The 14,032-nt window shown below is 39.3% G+C and overlaps 2 protein-coding genes across 3 annotated transcripts; one reads left to right on the top strand and one right to left on the bottom strand.

The window, feature by feature from the left end:
- Positions 1-1,377: 1,377 nt before the first annotated feature.
- On the bottom strand, positions 1,378-4,637 carry LOC148933367 (ubiquitin-conjugating enzyme E2-17 kDa-like). Of its 2 annotated transcripts, none has more exons than XM_089062631.1 (5): positions 4,488-4,637; positions 4,160-4,260; positions 3,202-3,329; positions 2,409-2,513; positions 1,378-1,780 (listed from the first exon to the last, which is right to left on the bottom strand). In XM_089062631.1, exons 2-5 carry the CDS (start codon positions 4,227-4,229, stop codon positions 1,637-1,639), a joined length of 447 nt encoding a protein of 148 aa, XP_088918757.1. In that variant the 5' UTR covers positions 4,230-4,260; positions 4,488-4,637; the 3' UTR covers positions 1,378-1,636. The 2 variants fall into 2 exon arrangements, with proteins under 2 accessions (XP_088918757.1, XP_088918758.1); XM_089062632.1 differs by lacking the exon at positions 4,488-4,637 and adding an exon at positions 4,415-4,465.
- Positions 4,638-12,293: 7,656 nt separating this feature from the next.
- Positions 12,294-14,015, top strand: LOC125223908 (large ribosomal subunit protein uL16). Its single transcript, XM_089062170.1, has 4 exons — positions 12,294-12,447; positions 13,004-13,505; positions 13,597-13,678; positions 13,764-14,015. The coding sequence occupies exons 1-4, from the start codon at positions 12,438-12,440 to the stop codon at positions 13,827-13,829; spliced, it is 660 nt and encodes a 219-aa protein (XP_088918296.1). The 5' UTR covers positions 12,294-12,437; the 3' UTR covers positions 13,830-14,015.
- The last annotated feature ends 17 nt before the right edge of the window (positions 14,016-14,032 follow it).

A 14,032-nucleotide genomic window follows, 5' to 3' on the forward strand; every position in this document is an offset into this window, starting at 1 on the left:
AACATCTTTACTCACACATATTTTCTTTATTTGTATATCTTATTCTATTTAATTCATACTCTTTGATCATTAATCACACATCTTATTTTTGTCATTTAATTGTTTTTACTCCACTTAGATTATAAATTAAAATTGCATAAATGTTTCATTCACTGGGAATAGTAAATTCTTCATTTTGAGTGAGACAAGATAAGTACGTTTCTGTTTTTTTAAATCTCCATATTGCTTTCAATTCTTATTTTCTATATTTATTATATTTTATATTCATTATTTGAAACTCTTATGTCTCGTGCATAGCTTGGGTGTTAATACTATAGTATTTGTATAAAGATGAGTTCTAGCGTAGAAACGCCTAAATGGAGTGTGTTTGAAGATGTGAAGAACATATATGCAGCCCCGCGGATACACTTATGGCTGATACCAATGCTGCTATTAGCGCCCTTGAGTATGCTCGTGTTGCTGCTGCTACCTTCTTACACTCCCCCTTCCTCTTCGAAAGCAATAAACATTGATAAAATGCTGATCCATACAACGTTGGAAAGGCTGATGAAGTGAGACATTATAGCTGCAGCCAAACTCGACGAGTCTCCTTGTTTCGCTTACTTGTGAATATCTCAGTGAATCAGGAGCCGGATATTGCTGTTGTTCATTCTACCATTTAGGGCAGGTGTTGTCTTACAAAAACACACGGCAGTTTTTGCACCGTCGCACCAGTCCCTCCGCAGTGCTACCGGCCCATGCCTCCACCTCTGTCTCTCCCTCTCAGAGGAAATCCGCCGCTGTCATTCAGAGGCTCAGCCAGTAGCATCGTCCGGAGTCACGGGTCTTTCTCCCAATGTCGAGACACCAAGTAAGTCACCATCTTGCTTGGACACCGAACACGCTACTGTCATCAGCCCGAAGCTAAGTTTTTACTTGCTGTTTTCTTTATGCTAAGTTGAGTAGGATCACGAGAGTTGTATTTGAGTAATTTTTGTTTAGCTTAGTCTTGATTCACTGAGGTTTGATTTGGGGCTGTTATTGCCAAGTGTGTAAGGCATCGACCAACCTAGTTTCTATGAAATTTTGTTGAAGAAATAGAAAACAGAGTAGATTAACATTTGTGAGAAGCACCTTCCACTCAAAAGATGGTTGTCTTAAATTCAGGGCCAATTTTGGAAACACCACTCATTTTCAGACTTGTATGGATTCAACCAAACAAATGAAAGCCCACTTTCATGGACTTCATTTTCTACTACCAAACACTCACAATCTCTTTATAAACACAAAAATCATGAAACACACACTATCTCAATAATCATGCTAATGCCTAACAAGGGTCCAATCGCACCCTAACATGCAATTATTGGACATAAAAAAGCAGCATATAACAATGGGTTGTAACACTGGCAACTTGTTTTGCTCATTGATAGATCGAAAACCCATACATTTAGATTCGTTCCAGCCCTGTATATTGGCTACAACATTCGGAGCTTGTATCCAAACTTCAAATTAAGCACAATGAGAAATTCAGTACACTGCCAGCATGAACCCGACAGGACAAAATACGAAAAAACACCTCACCGATACTTCGGGATTTTCATCCCATGCATAAACTCGAATTACACTAGAACACGCCAAGTCTCCCACTAAGGCATCATCCCATGGCATATTTCTGGGTCCAGCTGCGAGCAGTCGACTCGTATTTTGCCCGGTCTGTCTTGTACATGTGAGCAATTTCCGGAACAAGAGGATCATCAGGGTTTGGATCCGTCAACAACGAGCAAATAGACAGCAGGACCTGCCATCAGTTTTCACCATCAAAACATTATAAGACTAGATAATACTTTCTACCAAAGTTCCAAGTCTAGTTAACCACATAAAGCCCAACGTGTTGAAACTTAAGCAGTGTTAATAGAAAAGAAAGAAACTCGCATTCTATAAAATAGTTCACCAAATGCCCATGAAAAGCTAAAACTGTGCATCTTTAGCAAAAGATTTATGATAAATAACAAAAGAAAACCTACAGTTCATTTATAACAAAATAGATGGCCAAGCAAATAATGCGCAATTCCTATATGGCAAGAGATGAACTCGGCCTAAGCTATTTCAGACATAATCAGCTGAAAGACATCAGGACATCAAAAAAGTAAAAAACAAAGTAGGATATATGCATATTTGCCGTCGGATAACAGCATTTTGATATAAATACATTCAGAACTTCAACCACATAGTTACAATTGGCAGAGATCTATGTGCCTTTTCTCACAAAGGGTTTCTTCTCTCCAAAATGTGTATTAACTGGCAAAAATGTTAATATACTGTGATAGTTGCTACTTATTCTTACTAATTTCTTAATTACACAATTAACTTCACAAATCCAGGTTCCAAAAAAATAGGATGATTGTGATTTGTGATGCACTAGATACCTTAGAAATAGTCAATGCTGGACTCCACTGCTCTTTCAAAATATCAAGGCAAATGCTTCCATTGCTATTGATGTTAGGGTGGAATACTTTTGTCCTAAATGCAACCTGCAACAATGAAATCACCTTCTGAGATTACTAAGTGACGTGAAAAATTTATATCTCCACTCAATACTTGATGATGCAAAAGTGCAATTAAAGTGTTTTCAAGCAAATGAACCTTGCTAGTATATAGAAGAAAAACAAGACAGCTAACATAATTAACACTCCAAACAAGTAATTAAGATCTCACAAGTTAAAGAAAGATTGAAAATTTTCCAAGCAGAAATCATCCAAAGAATATGCACGAGTATGTACCGGAAAATTGAAACTGTTCTCAGCAATAGAATTTACAACCAGAGGCAACTCTAAGCAAGAAGGTGAACTTCTGAGGCTATGCCCAAAAATAAAAGAACATTATAAATTATAATCTTTGTTGCATTCCGGTTTAATTTGTTTATCAGAAACCTCTGGTGCATAATTTATTGTCCACAGACCGAACTTATCAACTGGTACCACCTAGCATTTCGAAACTACACTAACAACATAGTGCAGGGAAACAGAACTCCAGAAAATAACTAAGGCATGCAGAAAAGTATTATTCACAATAATTACCAGATACAATTTTAGAGGAGCTACCCCAAACACAACTCAGGTATGATGGGTGTTTAGCCTTTGAACCACTTTCATGTAGTAAATTAAGATTCAAGAGACCAAGTTGCAAAAAGAAAAGTACAAACAGAAGTAGCAAACATACCTTCGGAGGTTTAAAGGGATAATCAGGTGGGAAATGAATTGAAACTAAAAATACACCTCCAGCATATGGACTCTCAGAAGGGCCCATGATTGTTGCTTGCCAATGGAACATGTCTTCAGCTACAGGACCTATAACACATTATGCAAATGAGAGTTAGGTCACATATCAATTGAAATGTTAATCAAGGCGATAAGGGCAGAATACGAGCTACCACAAGAGAAACTCAGCACACAAGATAAGAATATTGCTTGTGGATGTGTAATAACTCAACAGATCACAGCAAGGAATTCATCTAAGTCATACATCCAAGAGAAGAAATAGCAAACTATCAAGATATCTAAGAGATCAAGGAACAAAACAACAATATGCTGCTTGTACATATAATATCACCAGCACATACGGATAAAGGGAAAATAACATAGATCATTGAAAAATCATTAAACTAAATAACACCGAAGCTCATAGTTAAACTAAAAACTGAACTCGGTAAAAGGAATAATTAACTATACTTGTCACATATGCATAGATTAGACGACAGGAATATCTAGTAAGCAAACATTTCGCACAAGAGCAAAGTCTACTAAAATAAAACATGCACCCACCAGAGCAGATAATGAAGCAGCTTACCAGAGCAGATAATGAGGCAGCTAGCAGAGTTGAACAAAACAACAATAAGCTGCTTTTACATATAATATCACCAGCACATACGGATAAAGGGCAAATAATTGACAACAAATGCTTCAGTAGCCAAACATAGATCACTGAAAAATCATTAAACTATATAACACCGAAGCTCATAGTTAAACTAAAAATTGAATTCGGTAAAAGGAATAATTAACTATACTTGTCACATATGCGTAGATTAGATGGCAGAAACATATAGTAAGCAAACATTTCTCACAAGAGCAAAGATTAATCTACTAAAATTAAACATGCAGCAGATAATGAAGCAGCTTACCAGCGCTGCACGACGTCGGAGGATCTCTCTGCAAATCCTTGAGCTCCTTGAGAATCCTTTTCGACGCCATCAGAATCTCCTCTCAGCCGTGAGAAAAAAACCTAATCGAAACCAATCGAGCAATCAGATTCGCTAAAATTATAACCTAGCAAGCTCATCTTCTCCAAAAACAGGCAGACGCGCAAAACAAGGAGAATCAACCGGATAAACAAATCCAAATCTACGAATGAAGATAAGCAAACAGCAAAGGAGCACCTCTGCTGATCTAAACAAGCTACTAAATGGATAGAAATAGTAAAATAAATATCTGGATAGCAGAAGGTATTACCTGTAGTAGTGATGGTGGAGATAGAAGAAATGCGTTGGTGGCGGAGAAGCTGCTTAAGTATCTGGCCGAGAAGAGAGAGAAGGAAAGAGGAAAGGGGAGAATATTAGAGAGGAATATAAGAGGAGGGCCCACAGATAATATTCTGGAAAATTCTGAGTGAATTATAAGCAAAAGCATGTAATACAGCGTATTATGAACGCCACCGTTATACGTAGCTGTGGCGGGGCGGGGTAAGTTGCATAGTATATACTGCTTCATCCTTCCCACAAAGTTTGACCTAGTTTAATTAATTTTAAGAAATTATTTGACTTTATATTAAATAAAAGTGTATATTGAAATAATAATTATTGAAGAGATTGAATGGTGTATTTAATACTTCCTCTTTCTCATAAAAGATATCACATTTTCCTTTTTTATTTGTCTCATAAAAGATGTCATATTTTCCTTTTTAGGAAAATATTCTCTCTCACATGAATATAAAAATTATATTTTCTCTCTCCATTTAACACACAAAACAAAACATCCTAAAATCTTGTACCGTCCCATAAGTGTGACATCTTTTATGGGACGGAGGGAGTATCTATTTTTACGTAGATGGATTCCAAGTAGGATAAACTTTATGGAACGAACCAAAATAATAAAATAGGACAAACTATATAGGCCGAAGGGAGTATGATACAACAATGTTTTCCACATAAAACTTGATCCTTAACTATTCATTAGCCACAACTCATATCAATTTCAATTATTATTTCCTCCATCTTCAAAGAGTATGACCATTTATTTTGGCAGAGATTTTAATACATAATTCGAAAAGTAGGAGAAGTAGAAATAAAAAATAATTAAAGTATTGTTAGTGGAGAATGAGTTCCACCTAATTAGAGATAGAGGAGTTTCTAAAACTAGAAAGTTCATATTTTTTCAGGAACAGACTAAAAAGGAAATAGTTCATACTCTCTTCGTCCCTCTGTAGTAGAAGCATTTCTTTTCAGCACGGGATTTAAGAAAAAAATTGTTTTAAATGAGTTAATTAAAGAAGAATAAAGTAGAAAAGAAAAATGTAGAGAGATAAAAAGAGAGTAAAGTAAGTTAGAATAAATTTCTTTTTTACCAAAAAAGAAAATGACTCATCTACAATGAGACAACCCAAAAAAAAATATGACTCAGCTACAGAGGGACGGAGGAGGTACTTTTTTACGGTGAGAGCACTAATTTTTATTTAATCTTTTCATTAAGATAAAAACCCTGCAATTTCTTATTTAATCTTTTAAATAAAAGACAAAACACTTGCAACAATTCATTTCATTTTTTAATTATTCATGGATCTCTTTATTCTATTCTTCAATTAAATAAAAAAATTAATAAAACTATTTCATGAATAATAAAATTTCATTTAAAAACTCAAAAATGACATTACAAATTCCTAAAAATTAAAACTTATAATTTAATTCTAAAATTTTAAAATTGCATAATTTAAATCTAAAAATTAAAAATTACATGATTTAAATCCTAAAAATTTAAAACAATTGCAGCGGCAGCGGCAATAGATATACCAAATTGACTTTGGAGGGCTTCAATCATCATCAGGTCATGCACAATTTGTCGCGGATTCATTCAACTAGTGTCAGTATTAACTGTTTGGGACAAATATCCAAATAAAATACTCGGATTAGGAGACGGGGGATGGTGGGACCTTGTGGGGCCGCTTGGGCTTGGGTCTATCCTTGTTTGCAGCTAGTTTTCGCCGCCTTCATCCCAATTGGACGATGTCGCGAATTGGTTCTGGACCCAATCGCACAGGCGTCAGAACCATCCAAATGAGCTCCAGCCAGCTGACTTGCGACTTTGTCCTTGTCGGGTAGGTGTGCAACCTCTATCATTTGGAGGTGAAGCTCAAGGAGGATTCAGTTCTACATTGATATGTTGAACTTTCTTCCAAACACTGACATGCTTGAAGGCTCTATGGGTTTCATTTAGGAAGAGAAGCATGGCCGCTGTCAAAATGTCGGCTTCGCTCGACCCACTGTCGGTCTGCCTCATTTCATTATTGAAGAGGCCGCTGAATTTATGGATATCTCCGCTTGCTCGCCTGAAATGCATGCCAAGCATCTTCATATTGCGTTGAACAGTTCCATCCGCCAGCTTAGCATTGTAGAGGTTGGTGACCCGTTCCCTAAACTTCTTCTCGATTTAGTTGATTCCCATGATCAAATCTTTTAAAACGGTAACACACACCTCGAATAAGTTATTCGTCTCGGACGTGGAGTACGAAGCGGAAATTGAACTTTGGAACATCGTCCAATTGAGTGTTGCCCTTTGGAAGTTGGGACAACGATTGAGCTGGGTCGTAGTTGGGCATCAGGTCGATCGTCCACCCAAATGGTACGCCATGTGAACCAGATAAGGTCGGTAGACAAACTCAGTTGGAGGCCGCGATCCGGACAAGTTGGCCATCGCGGATCCTTGGGTACCCGATGTCGAGTAATCTAATTGGAATTCTATGTCGGTACGGTGCAACCCAACTCGACAATGCCTCATTTCAGAATGATGGGGTGGGCGATGAGAGGGTGTGTGGTTAGGTTTACATTTTTTTTGGTTTATTTTTAGGAAAATAATGGCATTCGAGTGTAAATTCTACCAATAATGAGGTTATAAATTGATTTCCAAATTTAGTAAATTCGAAATATAAATCATATTGTGGGACGTAGGTAGTACTTAATTAGTAGAACCAAGTGAATTATTATAGGAGTTCACTTGCATAGCTCTAGCATGTGTCCGCCTTTGGTTTTGCAGTGAGTTGTCATGTATGTATGTATATATAGTACATGAAACCGTGGGTTTAAATATATTGTACTCTCTCCATTCCAACTTAGTTAAGTCGTATTCTTTTTTGGTACGTCCCAATAAAGTTGAGTCATTTCTCTTTTTGACTAAAAACAAAACATTCAATCACTTTTACTTTATTCTATCATCTACTTTATTCTCTCTTAATCTCTCCTACTTTTTTCCCTCTCCTATTTATTTTACTTTCATTTAATCTATTCAACACAAATTCTTAGAGCATCCACAATGGTGAGGTCCTTGGGCGGACGATCGGGCGAAATCGTCCTCAGGCGTCCTCGTCCCGAGTGGGACGACCGAAATATCGATCGTTAGGGTCGGTCGACCGACGCGTCGGGCGATGCATCGGGCGCCCAATCTCGCCCGAGGACGAGTGACACGTTTTCAGTTTTTTTTTTTTAATTTCTATCTATAAATATACCTTATTTTCACTCATTTCTCACACATCTCTTAACCCTCACAAAACATCTCCCAATCAAACATCTCTCTTTCACTCACTCTTCCAAAATGTTTCCTGGTGAGGATCCAAATCGGGTTCTGGAACGCATAATGTTTGCTTTAGGGGACCAGATTCTCGCAGGTATTTGTGTAATACAAGAGCAAGAGCAGGCCAAAGAGCAGGTCCCGAGGCCCATCCGCCACTAGACATCCGTCCGTCGAGAGCATGACCTAGCTCATCAATGTATGTTCGGAGACTACTTTGCCGACGGTTTAGGATACGGCAAGACCTGTTTCTCAGCATTGTTCGCGCGATGAGTACTTCCAGTAGTGGCAAGATGCGGCCCACAGAATCGGTCTATCACTGCTTACGAAGTGTACAGTTGCGCTTCATCAGTTGGCCTACGGCACCACGACGGACATTTTCGACAAGTATCTTCACGTCGGGGATACAACTGGCCAGGAGTGTTTGGCAAAATTTTATGAGGGCGTGGTTGACGCCTTTGGCGCCACATATTTTCTCAAGCCAAATGCCGAAGATTGTCAGTTCCTGATGGGGATGCACGATAGGATGCACGGTTTTCCTGGAATGTTAGGGAACATTGATTATATGCACGGTTTTCCCATTCAATCAATTTAAGAGGGAAAATCTTATTATGTGATGTAATTTTCCCCCTCATTTTTTTTCGCTCAAAAACCTTGTTATGTGCACCTTGTTTGGTTAAATTCAAATAAACATAATTTTAAAAGCTCAATTTTTCAAAATGTTTGATTTCTATGATTGATCGGTAGTCTAATTATTTATAGCACATTGATTTTGTATGTTGAATAAATGCAGATTTCTTGAAACTAGTTTCTTTATACAATGATTTAATAATTGTTAATGCAATTTTTTTCTTGTGAAGTGATTGTATTCATTAATATTATAATTAATTTTTTTAAAAAATTATCGTAAATGAAATGTTTACAGTTGGTAGAAACTTTCCCTCAATTTCTCACTCAAATTGCAATTTGAAAGTTGACGGAAAGTTCCCCAAAACTCCATCCAAAAAATCCAACTTTTAAGAGCGTTTCCAACGGCGGACGTCGCGGAAGTCCGACCGGACGTCCGCCGCTGTGAATGAAATGGTAGGACACGCCCGTCCCATTTGCCCGTCCCATTTCCGATTAAATTTGATTTTTTTTTTTGAAAAAAAACTCTATAAATACGGCTCGTTGAACTTCATTTCATTCACACCACTTGTGTTGACAAGTTTTTCCCTCTAAACTCTATTTTCAAGTATATCTAGAATGGCTAGTAGTCGTGCGGGGGGTAGTGGTGGGGGCGCTAGTGATAGTGATAGTGATAATGAATTGGATCTCGCTGTGGAAGGGGCGATTGATCGATTGCTACGGCAGAGGCAGCAGCGGCGGCAGCAGGCGACGGTACCTCGGCCGATCCATCGCCGACGTCATGTACCGCGAGACCACATTACTGCACATCTTCGGTTGTATCAGGACTACTTCACTCTGCAGCCGCGTTTTGGGGATGCCTTATTCCGGCGACGTTTTAGGATGCATCGTCCGCTGTTTATGCATATCGTGGGTGCTTTAGAGAGAAGATATGAGTATTTCAGGATCAGGGAGGATGCGGCTGGCAAACCCGGACACACGCTCTTACAGAAGTGCACTGCCGCAATCAGGCAACTGGCGTACTGAGGCCCGGCCGACATGTTCGACGAGTACCTCCACATCGGCGAGTCGTCAGCCGTCGAGTGTCTGCAGAATTTTTGCGCGGGCGTTAGAGCGATATTCGGGGATCGCTATCTTCGGAGTCCGAGCCCCGCAGACTACCAGCTGCTGATAAATATGCACGGATCGGTGCACGGGTTCCTGAGATGTTAGGCAGCATAGATTGTATGCATTGGGACTGGAAGAACTGCCCCGCCGCCTGGAAAGGGACCCACACTTCCGGCTTCAAAGCCAAGCATCCCACGATGATCCTTGAAGCTGTAGCTGACTACCGGCTGTGGATATGACATGCTTATTTTGGAGTCGTCGGGTCGAACAACGACCTCAACGTCCTCCAGTCGTCGCCCCTGTTCAACGACCAGTGCAATGGCGTTGGTCCCGCCATCAGTTTCGTCGCCAACGGCAACCAGCATAATATGAGATACTATTTGGCGGATGGGATATACCCAAACTGACCCGTCTTTGTGAAGACGATCAAGCATGCGATCGGACCAAAGAAGTCCTACTTTGCGAGCCATCAGAAGGCAGCGCGCAAGGATGTTGAGCAGACATTTGGTGTGCTCCAGAGTCGATGGGCGATGGTGAAGGGTCCTTCACGGATATGGTATATTCCCAACATCGGTGACATCATGTATGCATGTATCATTTTGCACAACATGATTGTCGAAAGTGAAGGTGACGAACTGACTCAGTGGACCAACGAAGATAATACAGGTGCCGGTCCAAGCCACGGTGTGGCCAGCGCGAATGTGAATATGGGGATACCTCATGGAGAGGTTGAGCAGTTGTGCGCATTTGCCAACATGCGGCAAATAGATGCCCATATTCGACTTCAGGAGGATATCATCGAAGAGGTTTGGACGCAGAGGGGTGGACGTTGATGTGGTTGCTTTTTTTTTTTATTGACTATGTAATTTTTTTTTTCGAATAATGTATGTATTTTTTAATAAAATATTCGCATTTACCCATTCGTATTCGTGTCGAAATTTTAATTCCGTAAATTGAATAATTGTGAATTTAATTTTATTGCGGGAAGTCCTAGTGGGAAGTCCTAATGCAGGGGAAGCCCTAGTGATGTGGCAATAGAATGGGAAGTCCTAGTGATGACGTGACAGGAAGTTTTTGTGGGAAGTCCTAGTGGAAGTCCTAGTGGAAGTCCTAGTGGGAAGGGCACCACCGGAGATGCTCTATGAACATCCACAATGATAATAGGCCAGCCATAGGCTAGCCACAAACTCCTCCTGCCACATCATCAGTACTAAAATTCCTCCTGCCACATCATCAGGACAAGCAACTGGACAAGCAATAGGCTATCCACAACAATCAAATTAAAAAAAAAAAAACTAAATTTACGGATTTAAACACAAAATACGGAATTAAATTTACGACACATATACGGGAAAATTCATTATTTTTATTTTTAAAAAAAAGTACATTAATTAAAAAAAATTACATAATTAAAAAAAAAACGGGCTTTCACACACGAGCCCCCACCCCACTCTACTCCGTCCTCGCCGCCACCCGGGGCTCCCAAATCTGCGGCATCTGAGCCCGCGTCTGAGCCACCCAACCGTGTCGCGGCGGCATCCAAATCGACCCGCATACTCTCGAGCATTTAGTGAAGAAACCTCTTCTCCACGGGGTCAGTTGCCTCCCTCCATTCAGCTAAAATCTTGTGCATCTGAGCCCGCGTTTGTTGACGCGCGAAGGGTACATGTTGTAGTACCCGCCGCCCATCGGCCCCATCCCGCTCCTGCGGATACCGTGGGAGTTTGAGTCCCGCTCGTCCCTGGAGTAGACTCGTCGTTGTTGTTATCCATTTCGCGTTGCTGCTCTTGTACAGAAATTAAGAGAGAGAGAGAAAACTCGTTAAAACAAGTGGTGCGAATGAAAATGACGTGAAAATCACGTATATATAGTGTTTCGAAATTTAAATAAAAAAAAGGCTGGCCAACCGATCGGCGAGCGCATCGGCCAGCGCTCGGAAACCGGTGTGCGCTCGCCGAAAATCTCGCCGAAACGGCGCTTGCCGGTCGCTCGCCGACCATTGTGGATGGTCTAAGTATAGTATATATTTATTTTGATTTTTACTTTATATATTTCAATTATTTACAATGTACGAAGTATTGTTTATCTTCCATGTTTCAATTTTGAGTCGTAATACAATCAACATTTTTTATATCTACGATCTATAATCTATAATTTTACTAACCCATAAATAAATTTGGCAATAAAAATGCAAAATTATTATTTATTAGCTACACAGAATGCAGATTTGAGTATCCATTTTCTCGAGGAAAGGGATACTCAAATTTTTAGTATTCCGTTTGATAAGCGTTCATTCTCATTTCGAATAGATAATAATGAAAAAGCCATTTTCAGAAGATAATAAAACTTCATAACACTACAAGAAGCTAACCATATTAGGAGAAATTGACATACAGACTCCATCATATTTTTAATTTAGTATCTGTCTCAAAAAAATATCATATTTATGGGAAGACATGAGATATTAAGAGCTTGTGTTTTATGTGGTTAGTAAAAAAATTATTATTTTTATAGTAATATAAGAGATAAGTTTTTGAAAAAAATGAAAATATGATATTTTTATTAGAATAAAATTTAAAAGAAAAGCTTGGGACGAAGTGAGCTTTTTTTTTTTTAATAACAAATAGAAGGCGTCGCCCTAAAGTTCAAACACCACCCCTATATTGGACGAAGTGAGCTTTAAATAATAACCATGTCATATGTTTTTAATGGACTGAATATAATGTATTCCAATTAAAGATTGGGATGTTGAAACATAGCCCAATCATTGGCCCAAACAGTTAGATCCAATGCGTAAACCCCCAATCCACCAATTTCTATAAAGCAAACATTCATCTCGCCAAACCCTAATTTTCTCAATTGCAGCGGCGGAGCAACCACACGAAACCCACCATGGGAAGAAGTAAGTCTCTTCTCCGGCCACTAATTTTCTTACACGGGTTTCCAATTGATATAATACTTTCATTTCAGAACTAGATTATACATTCTATTCTGCAATTTTGCAATAAATTCTCATGATAACTGTGACGTAGATTTGATAAGGATTTAGGATCCGAGAAAATGATTGCTTTTTGTTGATGAACTGAACTGGAGCAATGTTCCTCTATTCTTGCTTTAACTGTTTTTCGATTTAGTTTGAGAATGTAGAAAATGTAAAATAATCTGAGTTTGGGTTAGGGAATCTTCATTTGATATTGATAGCTTTAGTGCATCTTAATCAGAGAAGACTTTGTAGACCTGCTTCTTCGTGTTGCATTCTCCCTTTATAGTTACCTGATTCGCAGTCATGGAAGTTTAGTCAGCATTTCTATTACCACATGTGTGTGCCTTTTCCCAATTTTATTAGAGCTGTATTGATGTTTTCCTTCTGTTGGGATATTGCATGAATTGCTGTGCCAAATTGCATTTTTGTGATGATTTTATATGTGATTGTAATGTGCTTGTTTCTTGTTTTGTAGGGCCTGCAAGGTGTTACCGCCAAATCAAGAACAAGCCCTACCCAAAATCTCGGTTTTGTCGTGGTGTGCCTGATCCAAAGATCAGGATCTATGATGTGGGTATGAAGAGGAAGGGTGTGGATGAATTCCCATTCTGTGTCCACTTGGTCAGTTGGGAGAAGGAGAATGTGTCCAGTGAGGCACTTGAAGCTGCCCGTATCGCCTGCAACAAGTACATGACCAAGTTTGCTGGAAAGGATGCCTTCCACTTGAGGGTCAGGGTGCATCCCTTCCATGTGCTGCGTATCAACAAGATGTTGTCGTGCGCTGGAGCTGATAGGCTCCAAACTGGTATGAGGGGTGCTTTTGGCAAGCCTCAGGGTGTGTGTGCTCGTGTGGCCATCGGGCAGGTTCTCCTCTCTGTCCGTTGCAAGGATAACAACAGCCAGCACGCCCAAGAGGCTCTGCGTCGTGCTAAGTTCAAGTTCCCAGGGCGTCAGAAGATCATTGTCAGCAGGAAGTGGTATAACTTGTATTGCCTTTTTAAAACTTCATAATTTGATGCTTCGTGACCATCCTCTAATGTGCGTATGTTTTGCTTGTATAAAATTTAGGGGCTTCACTAAATTCAACCGTAGTGATTACGTGAGGTGGAAATCAGAGAACAGAATTCAACCAGATGGTGTCAATGCCAAGGTTTGTATTTTGAAAATTCCAACTCTTATTCATAGACGTTTATGAACTTATTTTGTGTTACTCAATTTGGGAATGTTTTTTGCAGCTGTTGGGTTGTCATGGGATATTGGCTAACCGGAAGCCAGGAAGTGCGTTTTTGACAGCTGTTTAAGCTGCTTAAGATAGATAGCTATCAAAATATTGTCTCCTTTTGGCCCAAGACTTGTGGTCTAATATGTTTGATATATTCGCTTTCAAGTTCTTATTACCTTTCTTAATTACTCGTTGTGGACCTATTTTCAAATCAAGATTTTGTTTGTATTCTACCAAGAATTTTAATAAACTTTTGTCGCCCTTAGTTTCCTTGGATTAGGA

This window comes from Salvia hispanica, chromosome 1 (genome assembly GCF_029641045.1).
Source record: "Salvia hispanica isolate PSC_SH4W2 chromosome 1, Shi_PSC_v1, whole genome shotgun sequence".
Lineage (NCBI taxonomy): Eukaryota > Viridiplantae > Streptophyta > Magnoliopsida > Lamiales > Lamiaceae > Salvia > Salvia hispanica.